This window comes from Oncorhynchus tshawytscha, linkage group LG12 (assembly GCF_018296145.1).
Source record: "Oncorhynchus tshawytscha isolate Ot180627B linkage group LG12, Otsh_v2.0, whole genome shotgun sequence".
Taxonomy (NCBI): Eukaryota; Metazoa; Chordata; class Actinopteri; order Salmoniformes; family Salmonidae; genus Oncorhynchus; species Oncorhynchus tshawytscha.
In genome coordinates this window covers 56,401,683-56,427,733 of record NC_056440.1, presented here as the reverse complement: position 1 = coordinate 56,427,733, position 26,051 = coordinate 56,401,683, and the positions used below count along the sequence as shown (strand labels likewise).

The 26,051-nt window shown below is 41.6% G+C and overlaps 1 protein-coding gene across 10 annotated transcripts in view; it reads right to left on the bottom strand.

Annotated features, from left to right (window-relative positions):
• The window catches only part of LOC112263501 (muscarinic acetylcholine receptor M4), a 156,268-nt gene that overhangs the window by 76,746 nt on the left and 53,471 nt on the right, over positions 1-26,051 (bottom strand). For 9 of the 10 annotated variants that reach the window (XM_024439863.2, XM_024439864.2, XM_024439865.2 and 6 more), the window contains 5 exons: positions 18,430-18,618; positions 16,558-16,712; positions 10,764-10,903; positions 1,930-2,040; positions 1,409-1,605 (listed from right to left, as the gene is read on the bottom strand). In XM_024439863.2, coding sequence (XP_024295631.1) covers positions 1,409-1,605; positions 1,930-2,040; positions 10,764-10,903; positions 16,558-16,712; positions 18,430-18,618 — 792 coding nt within the window. Of the gene's footprint in view, positions 1-1,408; positions 1,606-1,710; positions 1,760-1,929; positions 2,041-10,763; positions 10,904-16,557; positions 16,713-18,429; positions 18,619-26,051 lie in introns of those variants that run through there. The other variant, XM_024439868.2, reaches the window with a different exon arrangement.

The window sequence follows — 26,051 nt, the reverse complement described above, 5'->3', positions numbered from 1 at the left end:
ATTACCATCACCGACTATCCAAGAGGGTCGCTAGCTGATATGATTAATCACAAGACCAGAATGGTGATTTACACAGTTCACTTGCTCAATTAATGACACATTTATGCTTGAGGGGAGCGTTGGGCTCTCTGCGTATATATTGCATATTGTGACTTACCTGTTAAGACAGCACATAGTTGAACAGCTCAGTATTATGAAAACGATATACAGTGCCTTCGGAAAGTATTCAGACCCCTTGACTTTTTCCACATTTTGTTAAGATTCCAGCCTTATTCTAAAATGTATTAAATTGTTTTCCCCCTCATCAATCTACACACAATACCCAATATTAACAAAGCAAAAACAAGTTCAGATTTTGATTGATTTAAAAATAAAAAAGGGAAATATCACATTTACATAAGTATTGGATGGTGAACCTTCGCCCCAGTCTGAGGTCCTGAGCGCTCTGGAGCAGATTTTCATCAAGGATCTCTCTGTACTTTGATCTGTTCATCTTTGCCTCCGTCCTGACTAGTCTCCCAGTCCCTGCTGCTGAAAAACATCCCCATAGCATGATGCTGCCACCACCATGCTTCACCGTAGGTATGGTGCCAGGTTGCCTCCAGATGTGACACTTGGCCAGATTCAATCTTGGTTTCCTCAGACCAGAGAATTTTGTTTCTCATGGTCTCAGAGTCTTTAGGTGCCTTTTGGCAAACTCCAAGTGGGCTGTCATGTGCCTTTTCCTGAGGAGTGGCTTCCGTCTGGCCACTCTACCATAAAGACCTGATTAGTGGAGTGCTGCAGAGATGTTTGTCCTTCTGGAAGGTTCTCCCATCTCCACAGAGGAACTCGGGAGCTCTGTTAGAGTGACCATCGGGTTCTTGGTCACCCCTCACCCTTCTCTCTCGATTGCTCAGTTTGCCCGGGAGGCCAGCTCTAGGAAGAGTCTTGGTGGCTTGGTTTTTGCTCTGACATGCACTGTCAACTGTGGGACCTTATATAGACAGGTGTGTGCCTTTCCAAATCATGTCCAATCAATTGAATTTACCACAGGTGGACTCCAATCAAGATGTTTCTACATCTCAAGGATAATCAATGGAAACAGGGAGCACCTGAACTAAATTTCGAGTCTCATAGCAAAGGGTCTGAATACTTTTGTAAATTAGGTGTTTCTGTTTTTTAATTTTTTATAAATTAGCAAAACATTTGAAAAACCTGTTTTCACTGTCATTATGGGGTATTGTGTGTAGATTGCCGAGGATTTGTATTCATTTAATCAATTTTAGAATAAGTCTATAACGTAACAAAATGTGGAAAAAGTCAAAGGGTCTGAATACTTTCCAATGTCATTGTAGATCTAGTAGACAGGGTAAATGCTGGAGGGACTGGGGGAGAGAGACATGGGTATAGATATAGGTAGACCTACTGTCTGTTGCTTCGGAGGCCCGGAATGTGCTGGGAACCTGTGGATCTCGGTCGGTCTGTGTGTCGGCATTCTGAAGCTGTGGGATGACTGTCTGTGTGCCTTGTGATGTCACAACGGGGGTAGGGTGACGGGGCTGGAGACCAATGGCGTTCATAAGCCCCATGTCCCTTTCAGACCTCAAGGGGGCCCTGCTGCTCCTGCAAAACACAGCCACATGGCCAACGCTGATAAAGGCCATATGGATGTACGTGTGTGTATGACACTTGAGTGTTGGCATTGCATTTAGTTGAAAAACAACTTACTGTGCTGCCTTTACCTTTGACAGACGTGTAAGCACAGTTCAGAGAACACCTGCTAGACAGAAGACTTACATAACTCCATTGAAGAAAAAAAAAAAAAAAAAAAAAAAAAAAAAAAAAACGACTTGCCATACCCCCCCCCCCCTTCTCTGAAAGCCACATATACCTAACTATTGTTCTCACACACACCATCCTCAAAGGCCTGCCCCAGCCAATTCTCACCCTGGTCGCTCTCCGTCGCGTCTCCCACCAGTACCACCGCCTCGATTGTTGTTGACAGCAGATACGGGCTCACTGTGCTCAGCGGGGCCGTCTCCGTCTAACTGGGTATCTCTGGAGGGGAGAGACGAAGGAGAGAGAAAGAGATCAAAAAGAGAGGGCGAGAAAGAAACAAAGAAAAGGAAAGAGAGAGAGACATTGTACAATGAGTCAGCGCTATCATGTCATCATTTATGTGTCGGGGGGCTGGGATCAGTTTGTTATATCTGGAGTACTTCTCCTGTCCTATTCGGTGTCCTGTGTGAATCTAAGTGTGCGTTCTCTAATTCTCTCCTTCTCTCTTTCTTTCTCTCTCTCGGAGGACCTGAGCCCTAGGACCATGCCCCAGGACTACCTGACATGATGACTCCTTGCTGTCCCCAGTCCACCTGGCCATGCTGCTGCTCCAGTTTCAACTTCCACCTGACTGTGCTGCTGCTCCAGTTTCAACTGTTCTGCCTTATTATTATTCGACCATGCTGGTCATTTATGAACATTTGAACATCTTGGCCATGTTCTGTTATAATCTCCACCCGGTACAGCCAGAAGAGGACTGGCCACCCCACATAGCCTGGTTCCTCTCTAGGTTTCTTCCTAGGTTTTGGCCTTTCTAGGGAGTTTTTCCTAGCCACCGTGCTTCTACACCTGCATTGCTTGCTGTTTGGGGTTTTAGGCTGGGTTTCTGTACAGCACTTTGAGATATCAGCTGATGTACGAAGGGCTATATAAATAAATTTGATTTGATTTGATTAATGTTTTATAATTTGGTCATATTTGTATGTTAAATCAGAGAACTAAAAAATGTTCAGTACCAATGTCCCACTTGTCCTGTCAGACCTACACAGCAGGATATGCTAAAGCTTTCAATAAGTTACAGTATTTCAGGCAAAAAAGGATGTATTGTACATCATAAAACAAAATGTTTTGCTAGACAGAATGAGCAGTGCATACATTACCAACAAGCAAATCCCTCACAATGGTCCCCAGCATTAAGATGAAAAATCTTTAGTGCTGCTTCATTGCATCATAGCACAGAATGACACAACATTGACTGAGGCAGGTTGTCAGACCTGGATGCATCCACAACTGTGATTTCATCGGATAAAAATAAATTCAGGGCAAGCACTCCAGCTATCTTCCGTGTAGAGTATAAATAAAACGTACATAATTTTACCTTGCAGTGAAACAGTTGAGATCGTTTTCATAATACTGCACTGGTCTGAGAATCTGACCAATAAGTGTCTGTTCCATTGGTGTTGAGGCATAGAATGTGGTGTTGAACCATAAAATAACCTTAAGATCTTCAATTCACATTTAAAACATTCCTGTCCAGTAAGATTGGATTAAATCTTTAAACAGAGACGGAATGGCACTGGAGTTCACCTAGAGGCAGCCTTGGTATTTTAATCCTGCAAAATGATCCATAATTATTTCTTAAGTGGGGGCGGCCTAGTGGTTAGAGCGTTGGGCCAGTAACCAAAAGGTTGCTAGATTGAATCACCGAGCTGACAAGTAAAAAATCTGTCGTTCTGCCCCTGAACAAGACAGCTAACCCAATCATTGTAAATAAGAATTTGTTCTTAACGGAGTTTCCTAGTTAAAAAAAAAAAAGGTTAAATAATTTTTTTTAATTAAAAAGTGTTTTTAAGCGCATTGTTTTTATCAAAGTTTCATTTTTTGACAGCTTATCAAGTATAGAACATAAGAATTTTTCACTTTTTAAATCATCAACGTTAAATTAGTTAGCATATTTGGCTACTTCTCCAACCTCTCCAATCAACTAGCAAATTGTTTGGATTCAAATACCAGCAGAGCTAGATCTTTCTAGCTCCTCATCTCCTGGACCAAAGGCTGGATGAAAAGACTCTGAAATGGCAGAAAACTTTCCTCAGAAGTTTTGAACAGATTAAAACAACCCTGCGTAAGGACCTTAAAAAAAGCCTCTCGATACGGGCTCCTACGGAAAACATGGTGAGGACGACGAGGCGGTAGGAGACTAATTAACAAACCAAAGTCTATTGTATGCACTAACAATGAGAGTACCGGAGTTAGGTGATCACGGGCCTGGCCATTTCTGCAGGCTGACCCAAATTACGTCACCCACTCCAAGCCAATACAGTCCATACAGAGAGCAGTGAACCAACCAAAATGTAATGAACGTTTTTTCCACCAATGCCTTCACACGTCGTGCACTCTACAATCTTCAAGGCTTAACAAGTCTCCTCTTTTGTATGAGTTCATGTCAGAGAATGATTTTGAGCTGATCTGCCTCATTGAAAAGGGGCACAAAGAGGGGGACTATTAGCATCTAGATGCGGCAGCTCCGCCTGGATATAAATACATTGAAAAGGCGCACGGCCTGAGTTGTGTGAACTATTAACCTCTGTACGCTAAACCCTCTCCAACATTGTAATTTTGGGTGACTAACATCCATGCTGACTCACCAAAGTGTTCTACGACTGCTGACTTCCTTAACATGCTGGACTGCCTAAACCATGTGCAACATGTAAATGTTCCCCACCCACAATCGTCAACACACAATACATTATCACTGGAGATGTCCCTGCCTCTAACTTGGATGTATCTGACCACAAGCCTGTGACATGGTCTGACTGCTCCCATTCCGCTCCAACGCCAAAAGGGGGCCTTTCAATTCTGCCACCTTAGGAAACTTAACACACCCCTCTTCCTGGAACACATCTATGCCATCTTTGAGTCTGACTGCAGTGAGATGGCCCTCGCCGACAAGGTCAACCTGTATACCAGCACTATGGGTAATACCCTGAACATCACTGCTCCCGAAAAAACACGAAAGTAACCTTCCAACACTCTTCAACCCGGTTCACCGATGAACCGCACAGAATGAAGACTCATTAAGTAAGCTTCAGAGGCATTGGAGGGAGGACGGCTTCACTGTCCATCTACTGGCCTACAAAGACCACCACGCAAAGAAGCTATTCTGCTGCCCTAAAAGCAGCACGATCAGCCTTCTACTCCACTATGATCGACAACAACAAAAGCTAACCTCAGAATCCTCTTTCTCAACCATCAACCACCTTCTCAAGCCTGCAAACTCATCTGAGCAGTGCAATCAGAACTTTTAAAGCGGGCCTTAAAACACGTTTCTTCTGACTGTCTTTCTTATAGTCCTAACCTGGGAAGTCCTTTTAGCACCTAGCCTAATACTGCCCTGATTCTAAATGTATGATGTTTTTAGTGTATATATATTTTGCCTATGTAGAGCTATGAGACGACACAGTAGGTGACTAGTTAAATAAAATAAAAAATGTAAATTCAAAGCTCTATACAAATTAAATGAATTATTATTATTACTACTATATGAAAGAAATTCTCCAGTTCTCTTGTATACTTTTTATGCAGTACTGAAAGTAGTGCTGACGAGCTAAAAGTGGTCCCAAAAATTGCATACAACGTTATACATGTGCAGATATCTGTACCACGTCATTGCTCTCTCTTGCTCTGCTGTGTGTGAATCTTGCTAGCTGCCACTCAAATGGCAAGGGGCTGAAGCTCATTGGCTATAACTTTAATTGCTAGGGGGCTGGGCCGCGTGAGGGGAATTTAGGGGAAAAGGGCGCAGCACAGCTTCCAGAAAAACAGTCGCTTTCAAAGAAATTGGGATTTTATAGCTAATTTAGTGAAAACAGTAATTCTGCATGTATGAACTAAACATTCAGCACTAAATGGGAGGTTAAAAAAATACTTATTAATCGCCATAGTTACAGAGCATGTATTTAAGTCACACCCAAATAGTATTGTGGGTCGAGTGTCCTCCATAAAGCCAGGTTACATTGAATAGCTAGAGATAGTCAAGCAGTTGGTTACTGGGAAGACAGCACCATTTAAATGCATCAGCTGTACCTTAGACAGATTAATAAACTGCATCTTATTAGAATGATTAATCAATTGCATCTTATTAGCTGGAAATTAGCAAAATAATTTTCCATATTCCATTATTCCCCAGCTGTATTTTATTAGAAGGATTAATACATTGCATCTTATTAGAAGGATTAATAAACTGCAATTTATTAGCTGGAAATGAGCAAAATAATTTTCCATGTTCCATTAATCCCCAGCTGCATTTTATTAGAAGGATTAATAAATTGCATCTTATTAGAAGGAAACGGGCAAAATACATTTCCATGTTCCATTTATCCCCAGCTGCATTTTATTAGAAGGATTAATAAACTGCATTTTATTAGAAGGATTAATAAACTGCATTTTCTTAGAAGGAAACGGGCAAAATAAGTTTCCATGTTCCATTAATCCCCAGCTGCATTTTATTCGAAGGATTAATGAACTGTATTGTATTAGAAGGAAACGAGCAAAATAAATGTCCATGTTCCATTAATCCCCAGTATCAGTGGACAAGCAGCAGAGTCAGCGAATCAGCAGCCTGTGAGAGACACTGATAAGTCATGTACACTTAACGACCCTTCCGCTACAACCGTTAATTAAAATAAGTATGAGACAGGGAAATGAAATACTTGATAAAAAACTGAGCAACGGCTCTTTTTGGGGTAGTTACCATGGATCTAGGAAAACTGCTGTCAGGCATCAAATTAGGAAGATCGAGCACAAAAGTGGATATCTCATATGGACTGTTCTTCTTTCTCATGCCGGGAGGTAGATAAACAGTATGTGTATATTTCCAAAGACCATATTCTGGTGTGTAAACAGTGCAGTTGATGGACTGAAAGAAAAAATGGATGAGAGAGAGAGGGAGAAAGAGGGGATATTCTATTCACTCACTCCCTCAGGCAAAAATAATATATCTGAGAGACAAATTGAGTGCATGACACTTAAAATCGCTGGAACGGCAGCCCCTGACATGCTACTGCTTTCAAACATGTCAAATTGTCTGCTTTACAACAAGCACACCAGGCAGTCGAAGAGACCTGCCCAAATCCCCAAAGGAGGAAGACAATCTGTGTCTTCTCTTATTTGCATAAAACCGGAGGGGTGGTTATTATCTTAAGATATAACATTGAGCTCTGCAAATATCACCAGAATGATTCAACATTAAACACATGCATGTTATTTTGACATAAGCTTGGACAGGCCCAACTCAAACCTGTGTCTGAGCCAGTAATTGGGTATGGGCACTGTTTGCTTATTCATAATTGTCTTGGATAATATGTAGCAGATGAGGTTCATTAGCAAGCACAGTACGACGTCCAGCTATAGTGAGTGCAGTTTTGCTAGAATCTCCTTTAACACACTTAGAACAAGACTAAGACCTGGAATAGAGAAACGTTTGGACAGAGCTGAAGCCTCAACTGTTTTGCCAATGGTCTTAAAATGCCTCCATAAAAAGGAATAATGAGAGCTCTTCCTCAGGGCTCCTTTACCCAGCAGTCTCTGGGTGACTGGCCTGTTCTCCTCCAGCTGTTCCAAACTCCAGCGGGCACAGATCCGCGCCACTGCTCCACCTCACGACAGTTAAGAGGCATTTATGGGATACCAGTATGTGATGATGATGATGATGATGGATGACGATGATGATACACATTAAGTACTATAGAGAGAAGGTGCTGGATACCATGAGTGTGCATCTGGTTTTATACAAGTCCCTACATTTTCTGCTTCAAATGTAAGAAAGCCACTGTGTAAAGTGAGAAGCAGGAGCGGGATAATCAAGTTGAGGATAGATTTCCTGAGGCACCGGTACATGTGAAACCCTGGTTCCAGCCGGACAACTAATCAAAGTCTGCATTTAACCTGATGTAGACCCTGTACTAACTACCTGCACCATTAAGAGTATTTGGCCCGTGAAAAGCTTACATTTTAGACCTCCAAGTACACACTGAAAGGAAGTTGAAGTATACAATCCAAGAAAAGCTGCCAAGAACAGAATACATGGCGGGTCAAACTTTCAGGAGATAGATAAAGAAATAATATCGACAGTATTAGGACCAAGAGGGGGAAAGTTATTCTTTTATGAGACTATTTCTCAAAACAAGGCCACTCTCTCTCTCTCTCTCTCCCTGTCCTGATCTCATTTCAGTTTCATCAGCAACAACACGTCCCTGCTCCCGGAGCAAAGCTGCTTACAGCACAGCATGCTTGATAAAATAAAATAAAAAGTCAAATTGCATTATTTCTCATGCTGCTATTCTATATAATAAAACAGAAAGGCCACACCAGGCATGCACAATTGAATTATGGGGGTGAAAAAAAAAATCTAACCCACAACAACCACCTACACCTGCCAGCGAAATTGGGCTGTAAATACATAGTTCTACCCAAATCCCCCCAAAACTAGGACAATGGAAGACAACGGAATGAAAGATATTTTGGTGAGGGATGACCAATAAGCTGAGAAATCAGACAGTCAGAGACGGTGAGTAAGTCTGTGCAACAGCTGAGATTGACAGGCTTGCTACTGTTAGAACACAGCTGTTTCGATTAGGCTTTCTAGGATGATTGGCCTCTGCCCAACTGCTTCCAGTGCCTTCTGTTGCTAAAGAGGTTACTTTGGCTACACTATGACCAACAGATCTCTGCTTAGACTGTACTCCACTTGTGGGGCAAACGACCACATTTCCACTCAATTGGCATTTGTTCAAGGTATAACGGTGGCTATCAGTACAAACCTGTGGACTGTAGTAAAACAAATATGAATCAAGAGGATGGTCATCATCAAAGAAAGGGCTGATTGAATTACCAATCCCCTCAACAGTCGATCACCCAAAACGGCTGACAATCATGGTTTGCCCTGATTCATGTCAAACTGAACGCAGTGAGACATTGATAGGCTGTTTTGGCTTGGAGAGAAATCACCAGTAAAACTGAAATGTGAATGGGGGGGAAAAAAGGACACTTCTTCGAGAAAACAAACAGCCTTAAATTGTTTTTCATCCGAGCAGAAAATGAAATATTATGGGTTGTAAAGAAAAGAAAAACAAATCATTGATTGAAGAAGGATGTCAGGGTTCTCGTGAAAACGTACAGAGCGAGGAAACGGCCTCTTCTTCGGAGAAGCCTGCCTGTGGGCGAATCAGGAAACATTGCTCTCACGCTGCTTCAGACTGCCAACACATATGAGGTGCCGGATATTCAAATGCAGCTTAAAATGCAGATGTCTCAGTAGCGAAGACGACGTGTGCATCGTTGCTGATCCATCTCTACTAGGTATCCTAGAGAGAGGGTGTATGTACAGCAACATGCTGCCTCGCTACTGAGGTAGTGCTGCTATTCGAGGTCCGGCCATATACGAGCCCCCGTAGACATGTTTGATCATGTCATTTGCACAACACAAGAGAATACAAACATACGCATCCTGGGATACTGGTCTTTATTCCCCTCTTTCAATGATCCCTGCTCGACAGTGTAGTAGGGATACAGGGATATAATAATTGGTCTCCCGAGTGGTGCAGCGGTCTAAGGCACTGCATCTCAGTTTTAGAGGCGTCACTAAAGAAACCTTGGTTCGAATCCAGGCTGTGTCACAACTGGTCCCATAAGGTGGCGCACAATTGGCCCTGCGTCGTCTGGGTTTGGTCGGGGTAGGCCGTCATTGTAAATAAGAATTTGTTATTAACCGACTTGCCTAGTTAAATAAAGGTTACATTTAAAAAAAAAAAAAAAAATTAAAAAATCATTTGAAAAATACGCTTTCCCCAATAGGGATGTGGAGTCTATGCCGCAGTGGTGTACAGTATGTGTGCCTGTGAGTGAGGCAGTATGTCCATGGGGAGTACTGTGAGTGTTCTTCCTCTTGTGATGTTTGTTTGGTTATTATGCACCTGTGGTGCTCTGCGTGTGCAGGAATGCTATTACTGAATTTTACAGATCACAATTAGGGCTTCACGATTATAGATGCGGTTGTAAGTCTCTCTTGCATGTACAGTGATTCTCTGGGTAAGATTATGGTTGGATCATCAAAAAAGGCTGACATAAATTAGAGACAATTTTGCTGTTGATGAATTGCAACGTCTTTAGGGATGTTTTTAGATGTAAATTCCCCAAATTTCCTCTTCAAAATCAGATAACATTTGTCTAGTCTTAACTATTGCTGTTCGTAAACTTTTGGTTTGTCACTAAGGTTTGTCATTTCTATGTGTAGAAAATAGTATTTGTTCATAATGCACATTTTACTGTTGTTGGATGATATAGTTTTTGTTCTTCGAAGTAACAAAGCAGGCCCGGGGGCTAGGGAGAACAAATCATTCTTCCACTAACACCAGACAATTTATTTCAGACAGCCAGACAGAACGGAGAAAAACATAACTGAGAAACTTTATGAAGAGTGAGTGAGAACAAGCTCCTCTGACTTGACTTAGCTGATGACAGCTGGCTGAATAAGTCAGTGGGCGCTCCATCGATCCAACTCTCCCTGCCCTGCCTGCCTGCCGTGGGTGGGTGCGGAGCTGCTGCCTGCCTTCCCGAATGCCAAAGGCTTTAAAGCCATGAGCACTGGGACTCTCGGGCCATTACGTAACCACACAAATGAGGGGATTCTTGTCCTCAGCAGCAGAAACATATATTTATCTAAAGCAGGGATAGAAAACACACTAATTGGCTATTCGTTTTTTTCACTGTTTCCATACAAATGTAAAACAAATACATGGCATGTAGAGAAATGTGCTATGGGAGAAATCTAGCCACAGGCCACTCCTGATGTAAACATACTGTGGTAGTGAGAGAAGAGGTAGTGAGGACAAACTTAGTTCTCTAAGCCAGGGGCAGGTTGCACTGTGCGAGAGGGAAGGCAAGAAAGAGAGAAAGAGAGAGAAACTGAGGTACTATACAAAGAGTGTGTAGTGTAGACTCACACAGGTCTGCAGATGACTAGGTCTCCCTTGTTGGTACCGTAGGCAAGACCCAGGCCAGGTTCTGGGAGCCAACGGGCCGAGTTGATGCTGACGTGTCTCCGTTGATCAGCGGCCATGGGGTACACCACATCAAACATTCTCTGGAGGGAATGGGGACATATGGAAATAAATCAATTACAGCCACAGCAAAGAGTATCACTATTGTCCTAATATGATACAACCCCAACATCTTAAAAAACATTTTATTTTTTCAAGTCATTTTATTGCATTAGCGCCATCTTCTAATGAGCTTTATTTTTCACATTCGATTAGCATGTTATCGCATATTAATTAATTTCATGTTAATATATTGGTTATCGATTATCCCGATGATTCAGAACCTGAGACATAATATGTTACTAGTGTGGGAATAGCAGAACAATACTAGAACTTTAGTCTGTCTGCTGAAGTAGAGCCGCTCCTTAGCGGTTGGCTGTTCCCTCAATTGAATCAAGTTCAGGAGGGACGTTGTTTGAGCCACCTTGGCTTGTCACGCTAATTCTCAATATGACTAGCCAAAACTGCTGCTATGACAACCATATCAGGTGACAGACACGGGTACTACTTCCTGCCTCTGCGTTGTCTGCCTCTAACCTTGTGAAGCGAAGATGAATGACCACATATACCCGTCTGTCCACATCTGCATAACTTTTACACCACTCAGACAAAATAGGGAGAAATAACAAAGGAGAGGGGGAAAAGGCTGTTTCATTCATCTTCAAACGTAGGAGCAAGACAGAATAATTGGGGATCTGCATAAGAGCTGTCAGCTCAGAGAACCTCGGACTGTCTACGCTGCCATAACTTGGGCGGTGTGTCAGTTGTGCTCGCAGGGAATGCAAAATGTTCAACGTAGAAATTCAGAACACATCTAACACGGTCCCCTTTTGCTATGATATGTAAGAGTCATAATTTCAATTTTGAACAAAAAAGAACAAGAACATATACTACCATTCAAAAGTTTGGGGTCACTTAGAAATGTCTTTATTTTTTTGTCCATTAAAATCAGATCAAATTGATCAGACATATAGTGTAGACATTGTTAATGTTGTCAATGACAATTGTAGCTTGACCAGTCTCAATGTCAACAGTGGAGAGGCAACTCTGGGGTGCTGGCCTTCTAGGCAGAGTTGCAAAGAAAAAGCCATATCTCAAACTAGACACTCTAATGTACATGTCCTCTTGCTCAGTTATGCACCGGGGCCTCCCACTCCTCTTTCTATTCTGGTTAGAGCCAGTATACGCTGTTCTGTGAAGGGAGTAGTACACAGCGTTGTACGAGATCTTCAGTTTCTTAGCAACTTCTCGCATAGCCTTCATTTCTCAGAACAAGAATAGACTGACGAGTTTCAGAAGAAAGGTCTTTGTTTCTGGCCATTTTGAGCCTGTAATCGAACCCACAAATGCTGATGCTCCAGATTCTCACCTAGTCTGAAGGGCAGTTTTATTGCTTCTTTAATTAAAACAACAGTTTTCAGCTTTGCTAACATAATTGCAAAAGGGTTTTCTAATGATCAATTAGCCTTTTAAAATGATAAACTTCGATTAGCTAACACAACATGCAATTGGAGCACAGGAGTGATGGTTGCTGATTATGGGCCTCTGTACGCCTGTATAGATATTCCATGAAAAATCTGCCGTTTCCAGCTACAATAGTCATTTACAACAATAACAATGTCTACACTGTATTTCTGATCAATTTGATGCTATTTTAATGGACAGAAAAAAAATTTGAAAAAATTACCAAAAGGACCCAGCGTTGAACGAGAAACTGAAGATCTCGTACAACGCTGTGTACTACTCCCTTCATAGTTTGAGAAACAGACACCTCTCACCGCAACTGGCAGCTTCAATAAATAGTACCCGCAAAACACCAGTCTCAATGTCAATAGTGAAGAGGCGACTCTGTCAATAGTGAAGAGGCGACTCTGTCAATAGTGAAGAGGCGACTTTCTTTGAGTTGCAAAGAAAAAGCCAAATCTCAGACTGGCCAATAAAAAGAAAAGATTAAGATGGGCAAAAGAACATGGGCACTGGACAGAGGAACTATATAAAAATAAAAAAACAGGTCGCTAGGTGTAGGCTAGACCATAAGCAAATAGGTCAACTGGGATATGACTAAAGAGATAATCAGGGTGATTTTTCCACAAATAGACAGGTATTTCCCTTTCCATGGTAGCAAGATCTTATTTATTTTTGCTAACTTTCTATTAAATTTCATCGGAGTGAGATTATTTCTTTCTTTCCGCATATGAATACCGAGTATGTCCACATCACCATCAGACCATTTCATTGGTAAACTACACAGTAATGTAAATGTTGTATTTATTTGTGATCCAACACTCATAACTTGGTTTTAATCAAGAGAGGATAGAAAAAGTATCTAGATCCTCTATGAGGCTGTAGAGGGATCTAAATGGTGGATTTAAAAGAAAAGAATCATCAGCGTACAATGACATTTTTGTTTTTAAGCCCTGGATTTCTAAACCCTTAATGTTATTGTTGGATCTGATTTTAACAGCTAACATTTCAAATGACAATAATAAATAGATATGCCGACAGTGGACAGTTTGTTTTACTCCTTTAGACAGTTTAAAACTTTGAGAAGTAGCCATTATTTACTATTTTACACAAAGGGCTACTATACATGATTTTAACCCATTTAATAAAAGATTCTTCAAAATTTAAATATTCCAGGCATTCATAAACTCCTCTCACTATCAACTGCATTTATTTTCAGCAAACTTAACGTGTAAATATTTGTATGAACATAACAAGATTCAACAACTGAGACAAACTGAACAAGTTCCACAGACATATGACTAACAGAAATGGAATGTGTCCCTGAACAAAGGGGGGGTCAAAAATCAAAAGTAACAGTCAGTATCTGGTGTGGCCACTAGCTGCATTAAGTACTGCAGTGCATCTCCTCCTCATGGACTGCACCAGATTTGCCAGTTCTTGCTGTGAGATGTTACCCCACTCTTCCACCAAGGCACCTGCAAGTTCCCAGACATTTCTGGGGAGAATGGCCCTAGCCCTCACCCTCCGATCCAACAGGTTCCAGACGTGCTCAATGGGATTGAGATCTGGGCTCTTCGTTGGCCATGGTATAGCACTGACATTCCTGTCTTGCAGGAAATCACACACAGAACGAGCAGTATGGCTGGTGGCATTGTCATGCCGGAGGGTCATGTCAGGATGAGCCTGTAGGAAGGGTACTACATGAGGGAGGAGGATGTCTTCCCTGTAACGCACAGCGTTGAGATTGCCGCAATGACAACATGCTCAGTACGATGATGCTGTGACACACCGCCCCAGACCATGACGGACCCTCCACCTCACAATCGATCCTTCTCCAGAGTACAGGCCTCGGTGTAACGCTCATTCCTTCGATGATAAACGTGAATCCGACCATTACCCCTGGTGAGACAAAACCGCGACTCGTCAGTGAAGAGCACTTTTTGCCAGTCCTGTCTGGTCCAGCGACGGTGGGTTTGTGCCCATAGGAGACGTTGTTGCTGGTGATGTCTGGTGAGAACCTGCCTTTACAACAGGCCTACAAGCTCTCAGTCCAGCCTCTCTCAGCCTATTGCAGACAGTCTGAGCACTGATGTAGGGATTGTGCGTTCCTGGTGTAACTAGGGCAGTTGTTGCAATCCTGTACCTGTCCCGCAGGTGTGATGTTCGGATGTACCGATCCTGTGCAGGTGCTGTTACACGTGGTCTGCCACTGCGAGGACGATCAGCTGTCCGTCCTGTCTCCTTGTAGCGCTGTCTTAGGCGTCTCACAGTACGGACATTGCAATTTATTGCCCTGGAGTCTGCAGTCCTCATGCTTCCTTGCAGCATGCCTAAGGCACGTTCACGCAGATGAGCAGGGACCCTGGGCATCTTTCTTTTGGTGTCAGTAGAAAGACCTCTTTAGTGTCCTAAGTTTTCATAACTGTGACCTTAATTGCCTACCGTCTGTAAGCTGTTCGTATCTTAACGACCGTTCCACAGGTGCATGTTCATTAATTGTTTATGGTTCATTGAACAAGCATGGGAAACAGTGTTTTAAACCCTTTACAATGAAGATCTGTGAAGTTATTTGGATTTTTACTAATTATCATTGAAAGACAGGGTCGTTTCTTTTTTTGTTGAGTTTATATAAACTCCAGTTGTACTTTATCAAAGTCAGCTATGAACACCAGGCCTGGTTTCCCAGATGTTTCATTGTGTTCTATTGTTTCAAGTACTTGCCTTATATTACTTTAAAGTACTTTACTTCCGCTTGGTGCATTTTCCCATATTCCATCCAGTTTGCTTTATTTTTATAATATATTACACTTGATCTTGATTAAGTCCCTCTATTTCTTTTTGTTTTTCCTCTAACTTATTCTGACTCTCTAGGGTACAGTTTTTATTGCTATCTATCTGTACTGTTAGTGCTTCCATTTTCTTTGTTAATATGGACTCTTGACCTAAATTGCTTTCGTTTTAGAGATGAATACTGAATTGCATGGCCTCTGAAGGCACATTTAAAAGTGTCCCATACAATAAGTGGATCTGCTGTACCTATGTTATGTCGGAAAAAGTCAATTATAAATTCTTCTGTCCTAGTTAAAAACAAGTTATCATCCAATAGGCTTCAATTCAATTTCTAATATCCTCTCCCACATGTAAATTATGTAAGAGTAATAACATAAATGCCAATCATGTGATGATCCGAGCCAAGTTATTAACGTGAGACCAAACGCTTTGAGAAAAACACCTCTTAGTTCACTTCAAATCAGAGATGGGCTTTCATGCGCAGTGTGGCAGCTTTAAAAACAAAAACAATATTCAACATTTGTTCAATTAGATTTAGCTAATTATGGCTCTCTTCAGACCATGTAACTGTTCAGTTAGAAAACTTATGTCACAACAATTTCACCACTGGCAATGTGAGAAGTTTGGAGTTAGAAGAGTTACTGGTGCTGTTTCACAGTGCTGTTAATCAACGATCATCAAGACCGTAACAGCAGACAAGTTCCTCTGAAAGAGGTGGTCAGTCAAAGGGCCATGAGAGATCAAGGGGTCGATTAAAGACTAAATGAGATGTGCATAACCATGATTCTACTTGGGGGTCGAGCCACAGAAGTTTCTCAATTACACTTGCTCACTTTGCACTGCTGGAATATAAAAGGCTAGAGCCAGCTCCTGTGAAAAGTCTCTGATTGTAAAGCCCATTTTCTACCCCCATCTTGTTTGGAAATAAAGATATTTGGTACCTTCAGAATCCAGTTGAGGTAGAGTCAATGCAAACTCTGCCAGTACTGGTTTGATTGTTTGGGGTTGCTAATCTGGCTGGCCATTGTGAGAGGGCTGGAGCTGCGAGGGTATTATTGAGCTACTGTGCTGCATTGAATTGTAATGTCTGTCTCACGTTCCTGCTCAGTTGGTTAGAGATAATGGGGGGGGATCTATTGTTCTCATCGCCCCCAAATGATGGAGTTAAAGTAGCTATTTATAAAGAGTCGTACTCTTTGCCAGCCAGAAGAAGCTCATCATTTACAATCTTCTTTACCTCCAGATGTGGGAGGTTTCATTTGGTTACTGTCACCCTGAAGATGCTTACAGATGATTTGCGTCTAGGTTCTTGCTGGCATTTTCAAGTTCAATGTAAATCAACCTGCATCAACCTGCAAGATGCATTGATGAAAGCACAAATAAATGGCATAATACCTTGTTGTTCCTGAAATTCCAAAGGGTTAACGTTGGCCAAACTCACCCTCATGGAAGTCTCTCCACCATGGGGCTGCTGCAGGTGTAACACTTGCGCTACCATGTGGTCTGTGTTGTGATGGAGCAGGATCCTGCGAGAGGCCAAGCCTACCATCACGTAGTGGCCCATTGGGGACAGGCTGACAGAAATAGCATTAGGACCTAGACAAAGAAGAGATGGTTAGGCTACTTTATGTTGAGCATGGATGGGTTTGGCATATAAACATAAAGCAAATATTGAACACCTTTTGTCATGGTTTTACTTGAGGGCTTAAAAACAGTATTTACATTCTGTCTGAAACACTCCATACTGTAAATTGCTTTATATATAATTGGGATTGCATTCTGGGTGTCTCTATTGACTAAGCAGCTATAAATAACAGACAACATGAACCATTAAATTAAACTGTCCTGCCTTCTCTGATGCCTTAGATGCCTGCTACTGTACAAGCAGGCTAACGCAAGTCATGTTGAATTTCCTAACAAACCAGTGAAGTATTTCTTAATGAATGGTTTTAATGGTTTTTGACGACAGATGAATGTTTGTTCCCACTTGAGAAACATACGGTAAAACAACCTCTTTCATTAAAGGCAACCATTTGGAAACCAATATTATTATCCAGTTAGGAATCTGGATTATATCCAAAATGGAGAGTCCCTCTCTGTTGAATGCAGCCTGCACCTGCTAAAAATCTAAAAGGTATATTTGTGTACTTGATTAAGCTATTGCCTAGTCTTAAATGACTGGTAAGTGTTTGTACTGCTCGCAAGAGTAGATTAACTGTGAATTACTGTGTTCACAGCTACTTTGGGTCCAGACCTGCTCTAAATGATTTGTTTTGAATTTATGGCTAAACTAATTAAGTAGGCCTCCCACATTCCCATATCTACATACTACCAAAAACCTGTTGCTTAGATTAAAGCTTTAATTTGCCTTTTTCAATCTTCATACACAATACTGCTGAAATATATATTTCAGCAGTATTTTAAATATATATTTAAAAATATTTATTTTACCTTTATTTAACTAGGCAAGTCCGTTAAGAACAAATTCTTATTTACAATGACGGCCTACCCCGGCCAAACCCTAATCCCGACGACACTGGGCCAATTGTGCGCCGCCCTATGGGACTCCCAATCACGGCCGGTTGTGATACAGCCTGGAAACGAACCAGGGTTTGTAGTGACGCCTCTAGCACGGAGATGCAGTGCCTTAGACCACAACGCCACTCGGGAGCTCAAAATGGGACTTTAAAGATCTGTAAGATTGATATGACAGCACAGAACATATATTTCGAAGCACTCCTTAAGGGGGGGGCAGAGGGGGGGATATTTTTGGGCATACTACAATTATATTTCATACATGTATGGTCAAGTGAAATTGTCCAATAAGACCCCATTGAGTTGTTTGGCTGCCATATTGGAAAAAGGCCTCTATGGGGTTAATGTAGAAATTCTGAGATGGCCCAGTATCTACAAATCTTTTTAAAACACTTTTTTTTCTAGTTGTGTGTGCAATTTGGTGCCTCTATCACCAAAGTTACAATCCAAAAACATAGCGTCCCCATTACTAGGGATGGGCACGGTTATTTGAATACTCGAAAATCCGAGCGGACGTTAGTCTTCGATTACCTGCGAGGGTGTATTCATTTACTATATATCTGATATTGCAACATACAAGGATATACCAGGACACAGTGTTACTTCAACAGGGGTGTCAAACTCATTCCGTGAAGGGCCTTAGTGTCTACTGGTTGTTTTCTTCTTCTTTCCTTTCAATTTCAATCAAGTACAAGGGAGGAGAAAAAAAATCCCGCAGTCACTCCGGCCCTTCGTAGAATGAGTTTGACACACGCGCTCAACAGAGACAACAACTCGCCGAATCTCTTGGAGTAGAGCATCTCTCCCAGGTTGTGAGGCGCCAGAGAGTAGATAGCCAGGATGCCCTCGTCTGGGAAGCCCCGCTGGCTGCTGGGTATGAACACGGCCAGGAGCTGCCCGTCTGCAGAGATGTCACAGCTGGCGTCATTGTAGATCTTACAGTTCTGCACCAGCACGTTGACCGAGGCTGCGGTGGAGGAGACAAGACAGATGTGAGCGTTGTTTCACACATCTCCCGCTGTGTACATGTCTGGTGCACATCAACTATACAAAAGAGGTCCTGTTGTAAAAACAGTCTCCGAAGTTGGAAGGGAGAATGCAAGGAGAAGAAAAGGTTGACATTAGCATTCAATCATATTAGCATTCAATCATAAATGTTTGTTAACAATACTGGTCATATTAGTCACACTCAAGTAAGTCCTAAACTAGTTCACATTGCGTTGACATAGTAAATTGCTTAAAAAAATTAAAATAAATAAAGAATAGTTCCCATTTCCAATAAACTTCCAGACAGCATTGCTAAGAAAACAAATGCTAATTTCAGTCTGTTCAGAAATATTTACCGAAAGTGAAGACTTGAAAAAGGCATTGAATATTTATTTTGGCATTGATCTTAATGTTGCATTCCAACACCTGGCATCATCCCTTACCGTCTCCCCAGAGGAGACAACGATCCAAAAACATGATTAAGTAATTTCTCAAAGAAGGCTGAGTGCGGTGGCTATATGAACACGTAACTCCCCTCCAAGTGTTGAGATACTGTAAGGAGAAGGGAAGTAATACTGTTAATGACTATACTGACAACCTGATGAATTGATGGAAATAGGCTAAATAAAATGCATTCCATTTTTAGAGGGGAAACTATCCACAAGCACATTGGCAATGTCATGCAATTTAGATTGTATCAGCCATTCAACATCAACAAGAAAAAAACTGCTTTCCTAAAAGCTAAGGGTCCCAAATAAGAGTATAAAACAGTGTTTATTTTACAAATAAAGGGTGCCCTTATGGCAAGCTGTGCCAAAGCGAACAAATGGGTCACATACAGCAGGCAGTAGAGGGATATAATCAGTTAGCTGCTAGCAGACCATGCTCCAGTTCCTCTAGCTGATCATTCCCTGCCTACACCTTGGTTGAGAGAGCAGAGCTCTCCTTCTAATAACCTAGCCCAAGAATGCCTGTCATGGAACCAATACCCGTGGTCTATTTGGGTCCAGTGAGGACAATTGTGATGGCTGGTGAGGGAGGGGTGGACAGCGTGCATAGTGTATGGCCCATACACGGGGTGATAACAGCTGCTTGAGGGGAAGATTCAAGCTGGGCCATGATAATTAAGTAAAGCAGTGAAGTAGTAGCAATGTAGGGCCGGGGCCTTGGGGGCAGACCCTGTGTTTTCCTCTGTGACAGCTTTATGAGCTCAATCCATCTAGCACAGCTAAATGGACAGAGTGGGCATGACACGCATGCCTACTGAAGCAGCAACTTGTGTACATCCATTTGTCCTTTCACAAACAAATACACTTTGTATAGGGTACACTGTATGCAATGTATGAGTAACTGAGAGAGTTGAGCACAGTTGTCCGTTAAAATGTTGAGAAAGTTCACTTGCCTCCAGATAACATTTGTCTACACGGTTCTAGATTTCAGCTATCTCCTGTGGCTCCGTATAAATTAGAACATGTAGGCTATATTTAAAAACCACTTCAAAAACAACTGCCAAAAAAATACTGCCAAAAAGCAGTACAATTCCCATGACTTAGACTGCCCAAGCATGAAATTGTTTTAGCAACAACAATATCAACAACAGCTAAATACATTAATGTAAGTGGAGTAACCATATTACTGTAGCAAGAAACCATTATTACATTTTCCCTTACTGTTAAGTAGCCTAATTAAAATTAATGGCTGGCCTTTCTGACAAACAACAATCTTAAGCAACAATAATCAAAATGATTGGTGTTTGCGTAAGATGTATTTATTTGTCTCGTACACAGAATGTGGGATAAGTGGAGGATTGTCAAAATGAAAAGGGATACTTTTCATTGTCACGCAATACACCTTCACAATCAAATGCTAAACTAATACATTTATTTACGGCGAAATTAAACCTCAAAGCCTCTCAGCAATAAAATTGGCCCAGCTAGCTGCCAAACATACTGTGATTTGCATTTTAAGAGAACAATCTATACTATGCCACTGGGAAGAGATGTGGCAAACATCCATAGGACGGATGGCTTTGTCTGGTGAGGGAACCGTGGCATTGTTTCACAAACTGTTCTAGGCTTAGTGAATATTATAGCTGACCTGGTTTTTCTTTTGAAGGCACTCTCGTGCCATATCCTGTCATCGATCAAATCGACATCGCTCGTCCGGCACGGCCATACCATTTCAAACACTCTCCTTACTTAGCTCCCAGACAGGTTTGTTTAAAATCTAATTTTCTTTGAGGACAGAGGATGCCCCTCTGCCAGCTTCCTCTTGCTCCCTCACCCTCTCTCCAAACATTATTTGGCAGTTTTTCGCACTACAAATTAGCTTTCCCCTTCAGCCACTCACAGGCGGGATATTCTGCCAGTAATGGTGCAAAGCTCTGACTAAGTCGGGATGAGAGGAAAGCAACTTTTGTGCCCCCACCCTTATGTTTCCTAATCCAGGACAGTTCTGGGAGGAGAACATGGGAGCTTCCTGGCCATTCAGTTTAGTTTTTTTGGAGGATGCTGGCTTGTGATCTCTATTCCGCCAGCAGGCATACAGCTGAAGTCGGAAGTTTACATACAAACTCCGTTTTTCACAATTCCTGACATTTAATCCTAGTAACAATTCCCTGTCTTAGGTCAGTTAGGATCACCACTTTATTTTAGGAATGTGAAATGTCAGAATAACAGTAGAGAGAATGATTTATTTCAGCTTTTATTTCTTTCATCACATTCCCAGTGGGTCAGAAGTTTACATACATAAACATAAATTGTTTAACATGGGTCAAACATTTTGGGTAGGCTTCCACAAGCTTCCCACAATAAGTTGGGTGAATTTTGGCCCATTCCTCCTGACAGAGCTGATGTAACTGAGTCAGGTTTGTAGGCCTCCTTGCTCGCACACGCCTTTTCAGTTCTGCCCACAAATGTTCAAAGGATTGAGGTCAGGGCTTTGTGATGGCCACTCCAGTACCTTGACTTTGTTGTCCTTAAGCCATTTTGCCAAAACCTTGGAAGTATGCTTGGGGTCATTGTCCATTTGGAAGAGCCATTTGCAACCAAGCTTTAATTTCCTGACATGTTGCTCCAACACATCCACATATTTTTCCTTCCTCATGTTGTCATCTATTTTGGTAGGTGCACCAGTCCCTCCTGCAGCAAAAGCATCCCCAAAACATGATGCTGCCATCCCAGTGCTTCACAGTTGGGATGGTGTTTTTCGGCTTGCAAGTCTCCCCCTTTTCCTCCAACATACCAATGGTCATTATGGCTAAACAGTTCCAATTTGTTTCATCAGACCAGAGGACATTTCTCCAAAAAGTACGATATTTGTCCCCATTGTGCAGTTGCAAACAGTAGTCTGGCTTTTTTATGGCGGTTTTGGAGCAGTGGCTTCTTCCTTGCTGAGCGGCGTTTCAGGTTGTCGATATACTGTGGATATAGATACTTTTGTATCCATTGTATACTTTTGTATCCATTTCCTCCAGCATCTTCACAAGGTCCTTTGCTGTTGTTCTGGGATTGATTTGCACTTTTCGCACCAAAGTGCGTTCATCTCTAGGAGAAAGAACGCGTCTCCTTCCTGAGCGGTATGATGGCTGCGTGATCCCATGGTGTTTATACTTGCGTACTATTGTTTGTACAGATGAACGTGGTACCTTCAGGCATTTGGAAATTGCTCCCAAGGATGAACCAGACTTGTGGAGGTCTACAATTGTTTTTTGAGGTCTTGGCTGATTTCAAGCAAAGAGGCAATGAGTTTGAAGGTAGGCCTTGAAATACATCCACAGGTACACCTCCAATTGACTCAAATGATGTCAATTAGCCCATCAGAAGCTTCTAAAGCCATGACATCATTTTCTGGAATGTTCCAAGCTGTTTAAAGGCACAGTCAACTTAGTGTATGTTTTCATCCACTGGAATTTTGATCCAGTGAGTTGAAAAGTGAAATCATCTGTCTGTAAACAATTGTTGGAAGAATTACTTATGTCATGCACAAAGTAGATGTGCTAGTCGACATGCCAAAACTATAGTTTGTTAACAAGAAATTTGTGGGGTGGTTGAAAAACGATTTTTAATGACTCCAACTTAAGTGTACGTAAACTTCCGACTTCAACTGTATGTACATGGGTTGGATTTGCAAAAGACAGCAGACAATGTGTGTCACATAACAAATACGTCTAGGCAAGAAAGGTCAAAAAGTACCAGGCAGATTTAAAGTGAAAACAACAAAAGTTATAACACTGCATGAAAAGTATGTTTGGTACCGACTTTGTGATAGAAATGTCACTGGAATAAAATACGGCACCTAAGCTGTAACAGTGAAGAGACGTGCCACCTCTTCCATCCGAAATGTCACTAATAGGAGAAATGAACTAAATAGGAGGATGGGCAATGTAATCCCTTCCTTGGGAGATTACTATCCCACTTCCTCCATGCCCCAACCGCTCTACAAGACATCTGAGGGCATATTGGTTTTGCACTTTTTGTAAGAATATGTGCGGCTAGCTTTCTATGAGTGCTATTGATGTGAATGCACTGTTCCAACAACCAACAACCAATTCAATTTAGCAAGAGAAGAGAGAGTGGGGCCTTTGAAAATGTTTCACGATATCGGCACGGTTCCACACTTATGCAATCTGCTTGAAACCACCAATTACTCTCCAAGAGTGAAAATACTTGTTAGCATGCGATACTGGTATTGTCTCGGCAGGGTTACTGTTAACCGGTAAATGCCGTCTTTTGGCCGATAAAATAAATTAAATGACGATAAAATAAATTAAAAGACGATAAATACATTTGTTGCTGGGAAGAAATAAAATACATTTTAAAATAATGCTTTTTATTAATTGATGGAAATACTACTCGATGCGCTCCAACTTCAAAGGCAAATATACCTCATAGGTGTAACGGCAGATCTCCTCTTCGTCTGAAGAGGAATAAGGATCGGACCAAGATGCAGCGTGGTAAGTGTCCATAACTTTAATCAAAGAAAGCACTGAACACTGAATACAAAAATAACAAAAGAAACGTGAAGAAACCGAAACAGTACCGTGTGGCGACTGACACAGAAACAAACACCCACAAACCAACAGTGAAACCCAGGCTACCTAAGTATGATTCTCAATCAGAGACAACTAACGACACCTGCCTCTGATTGAGAACCATACTTGGCCGAAACAGAAACCAAACATAGAAAAACAAACATAGACTGCCCTTCCCCCCCAACTCACGCCCTGACCATACTAAATAAAAGACAAAACAAAGGAAATAAAGGTCAGAACGTGACAATAGGCTAATAAAGCCACAACCTGCTTGGAAATTAGTGGTGGGAGTGTGTATTTCTATTTACGCAAAAAAAGCGAGGTTCCCATAAGGGACTTCAGCTAAGTGTACCCAGACTGAGCTAAATTGGCAAAGATTTAGTTGATTATCCCCGTTTCCAGTGTGACCGCTGAGAGGGGATTCTTTCTCCAAAACAGAGTAAAGACGGCCTCAAGATCACGCCTTCTTGAGGACAAAGTAACGGGGCTGATATGCACAAGCTGCTGCAAGGAGTAGGACAGCGTTGACTTCCCAACAGCAGCAGCTCACTTTGAGCAGGCCAAGGTCCGCCACAAACGCAGGTAAAGAGGCAAATTATTGTGTTCGTCAGGCCCTGTCCTAGCAGTTTTTCTGCCCAAGGCAAGATCAACATATGCCGCCCCGTGTCATGAACAGTATAAAGATCTGGAATGGATTGATAGACTAGAATAATGATATGCACAATTGGTGCATTTCAGTTGAGCTTATTCAGTAGCACCTGTAAATAAAACATTGTTGCCAACTATTCACGTCAAAATACAAAGAATTACAAAGAATTACAATGTTGCTAGACAGCGAACTGCCTATACTAGGAAACAGAGTTGTTACCAATGAGCCACGTATATCGCACATAACATCAGTCAAGACCCCACGATAGCTCAAATTACAATAAAACGTTATAACATCATCCAATAGAACTATAAAAAGAGTGAGATATAATTTAAGCCTTGGAAACAAGCGCATTCAGAAAATGCATGGAGCGGGACTCATTTCACTGGAGCATTGTAAAATATGATATTTCTCAATGAACGAATCAGCGTTAACGAATATAGTTTATTAACGTATCGAATTTGATTGTCCAAAAGAAGTTTTAGAATTTGCTCATTTTGCGTCCGCCTAGAGTGTCCTCTTTCCACTGCTGTGGTGCCGAATCGCAGCGGGCAACAATTTATACGATTTTACTGAGATACAGTTCATATGAAGAAATCAGTTAATTTAAATAAATACTTCCAAATTCTCTAAAACGATGTTAGGTGACTTTTGGTAAAGAAATGAACTTTCAATTCTATGGTAACAGCTCCGGTGGACGTTCCTGCAATCAGCATGCTAATTGCACGCTCCCTAAAACTTGAGACATCTGTGACATTGTGTTTTGTGACAAAACTGCACATTTTAGAGTGGCCTTTTATTGCCCCCCAGCACAAGGTGCACCTGTGTAATGATCATGCTGTTTAATCAGCTTCTTGATATGCGACACCTGTAAGGTGGATGGATTATCTTGGCAAAGGAGAAATGCTTACTAACAGGGATGTAAACAAATTTGAGCACAAAATTTGAGCGAAAATGAGCTTTTTGTGCATATGGAACATTTCTGGGATCTCTTATTTTAGCTCATGAAACATGGGACCAACACTTTACATGTTGTGTTTATATTTTTCTTCAGTGTAGTGAATCCTAACCCTAAACCTTTTCCTAACCAGCTACGACAAGTCAAATCTGACGTTAATTTGACTAAAACTGGATCCCTTCTAGCCACGACCGGCTGGCCCTGGTGTTTGTAGACAGCCATTTTTATTTTTGTTATTAGGCCTGGGTTGTATTTGACTGGCCTAGATTGCAATTGAAAACAGCTGTGTTTTGTTATTTATTAATTCAATGTTTCATTCATGTTCATTCGCAAATTATATTAGACAAATATTATATTTTGAAGATGTATTTCATTACTGTGTAGGTGACTTGTTCTTCTAGGCCAAATGTTTTTTTCTTATCTAAATAATATTCAATTATGATTTGCAGCAGGGATGAAGATGCAAAGGACAATGTTTTGCTTTTCAATAAAAAAAACCTGTCATGTCGGTATAAGAACATATTTCTACTTCATTTTATTACAACTTTACAGGCAAATTTCTATTCTGTGAATTACAATAATCTACATGTGATTTGGAGCACAGTGGGTGGACGCCCTAACGCGTTACACACCCAACGCATATGGATGTCCGGTAAATTAGAATCCTGCCGGTTACGTTGTCCAGCGCCAAATTTTCCTGACGCAAACCCTGATGTTCATGCCTATCCATTGAACGCTAATGACCCCTGCTGCTGCAGATGTACTAGTGGACTG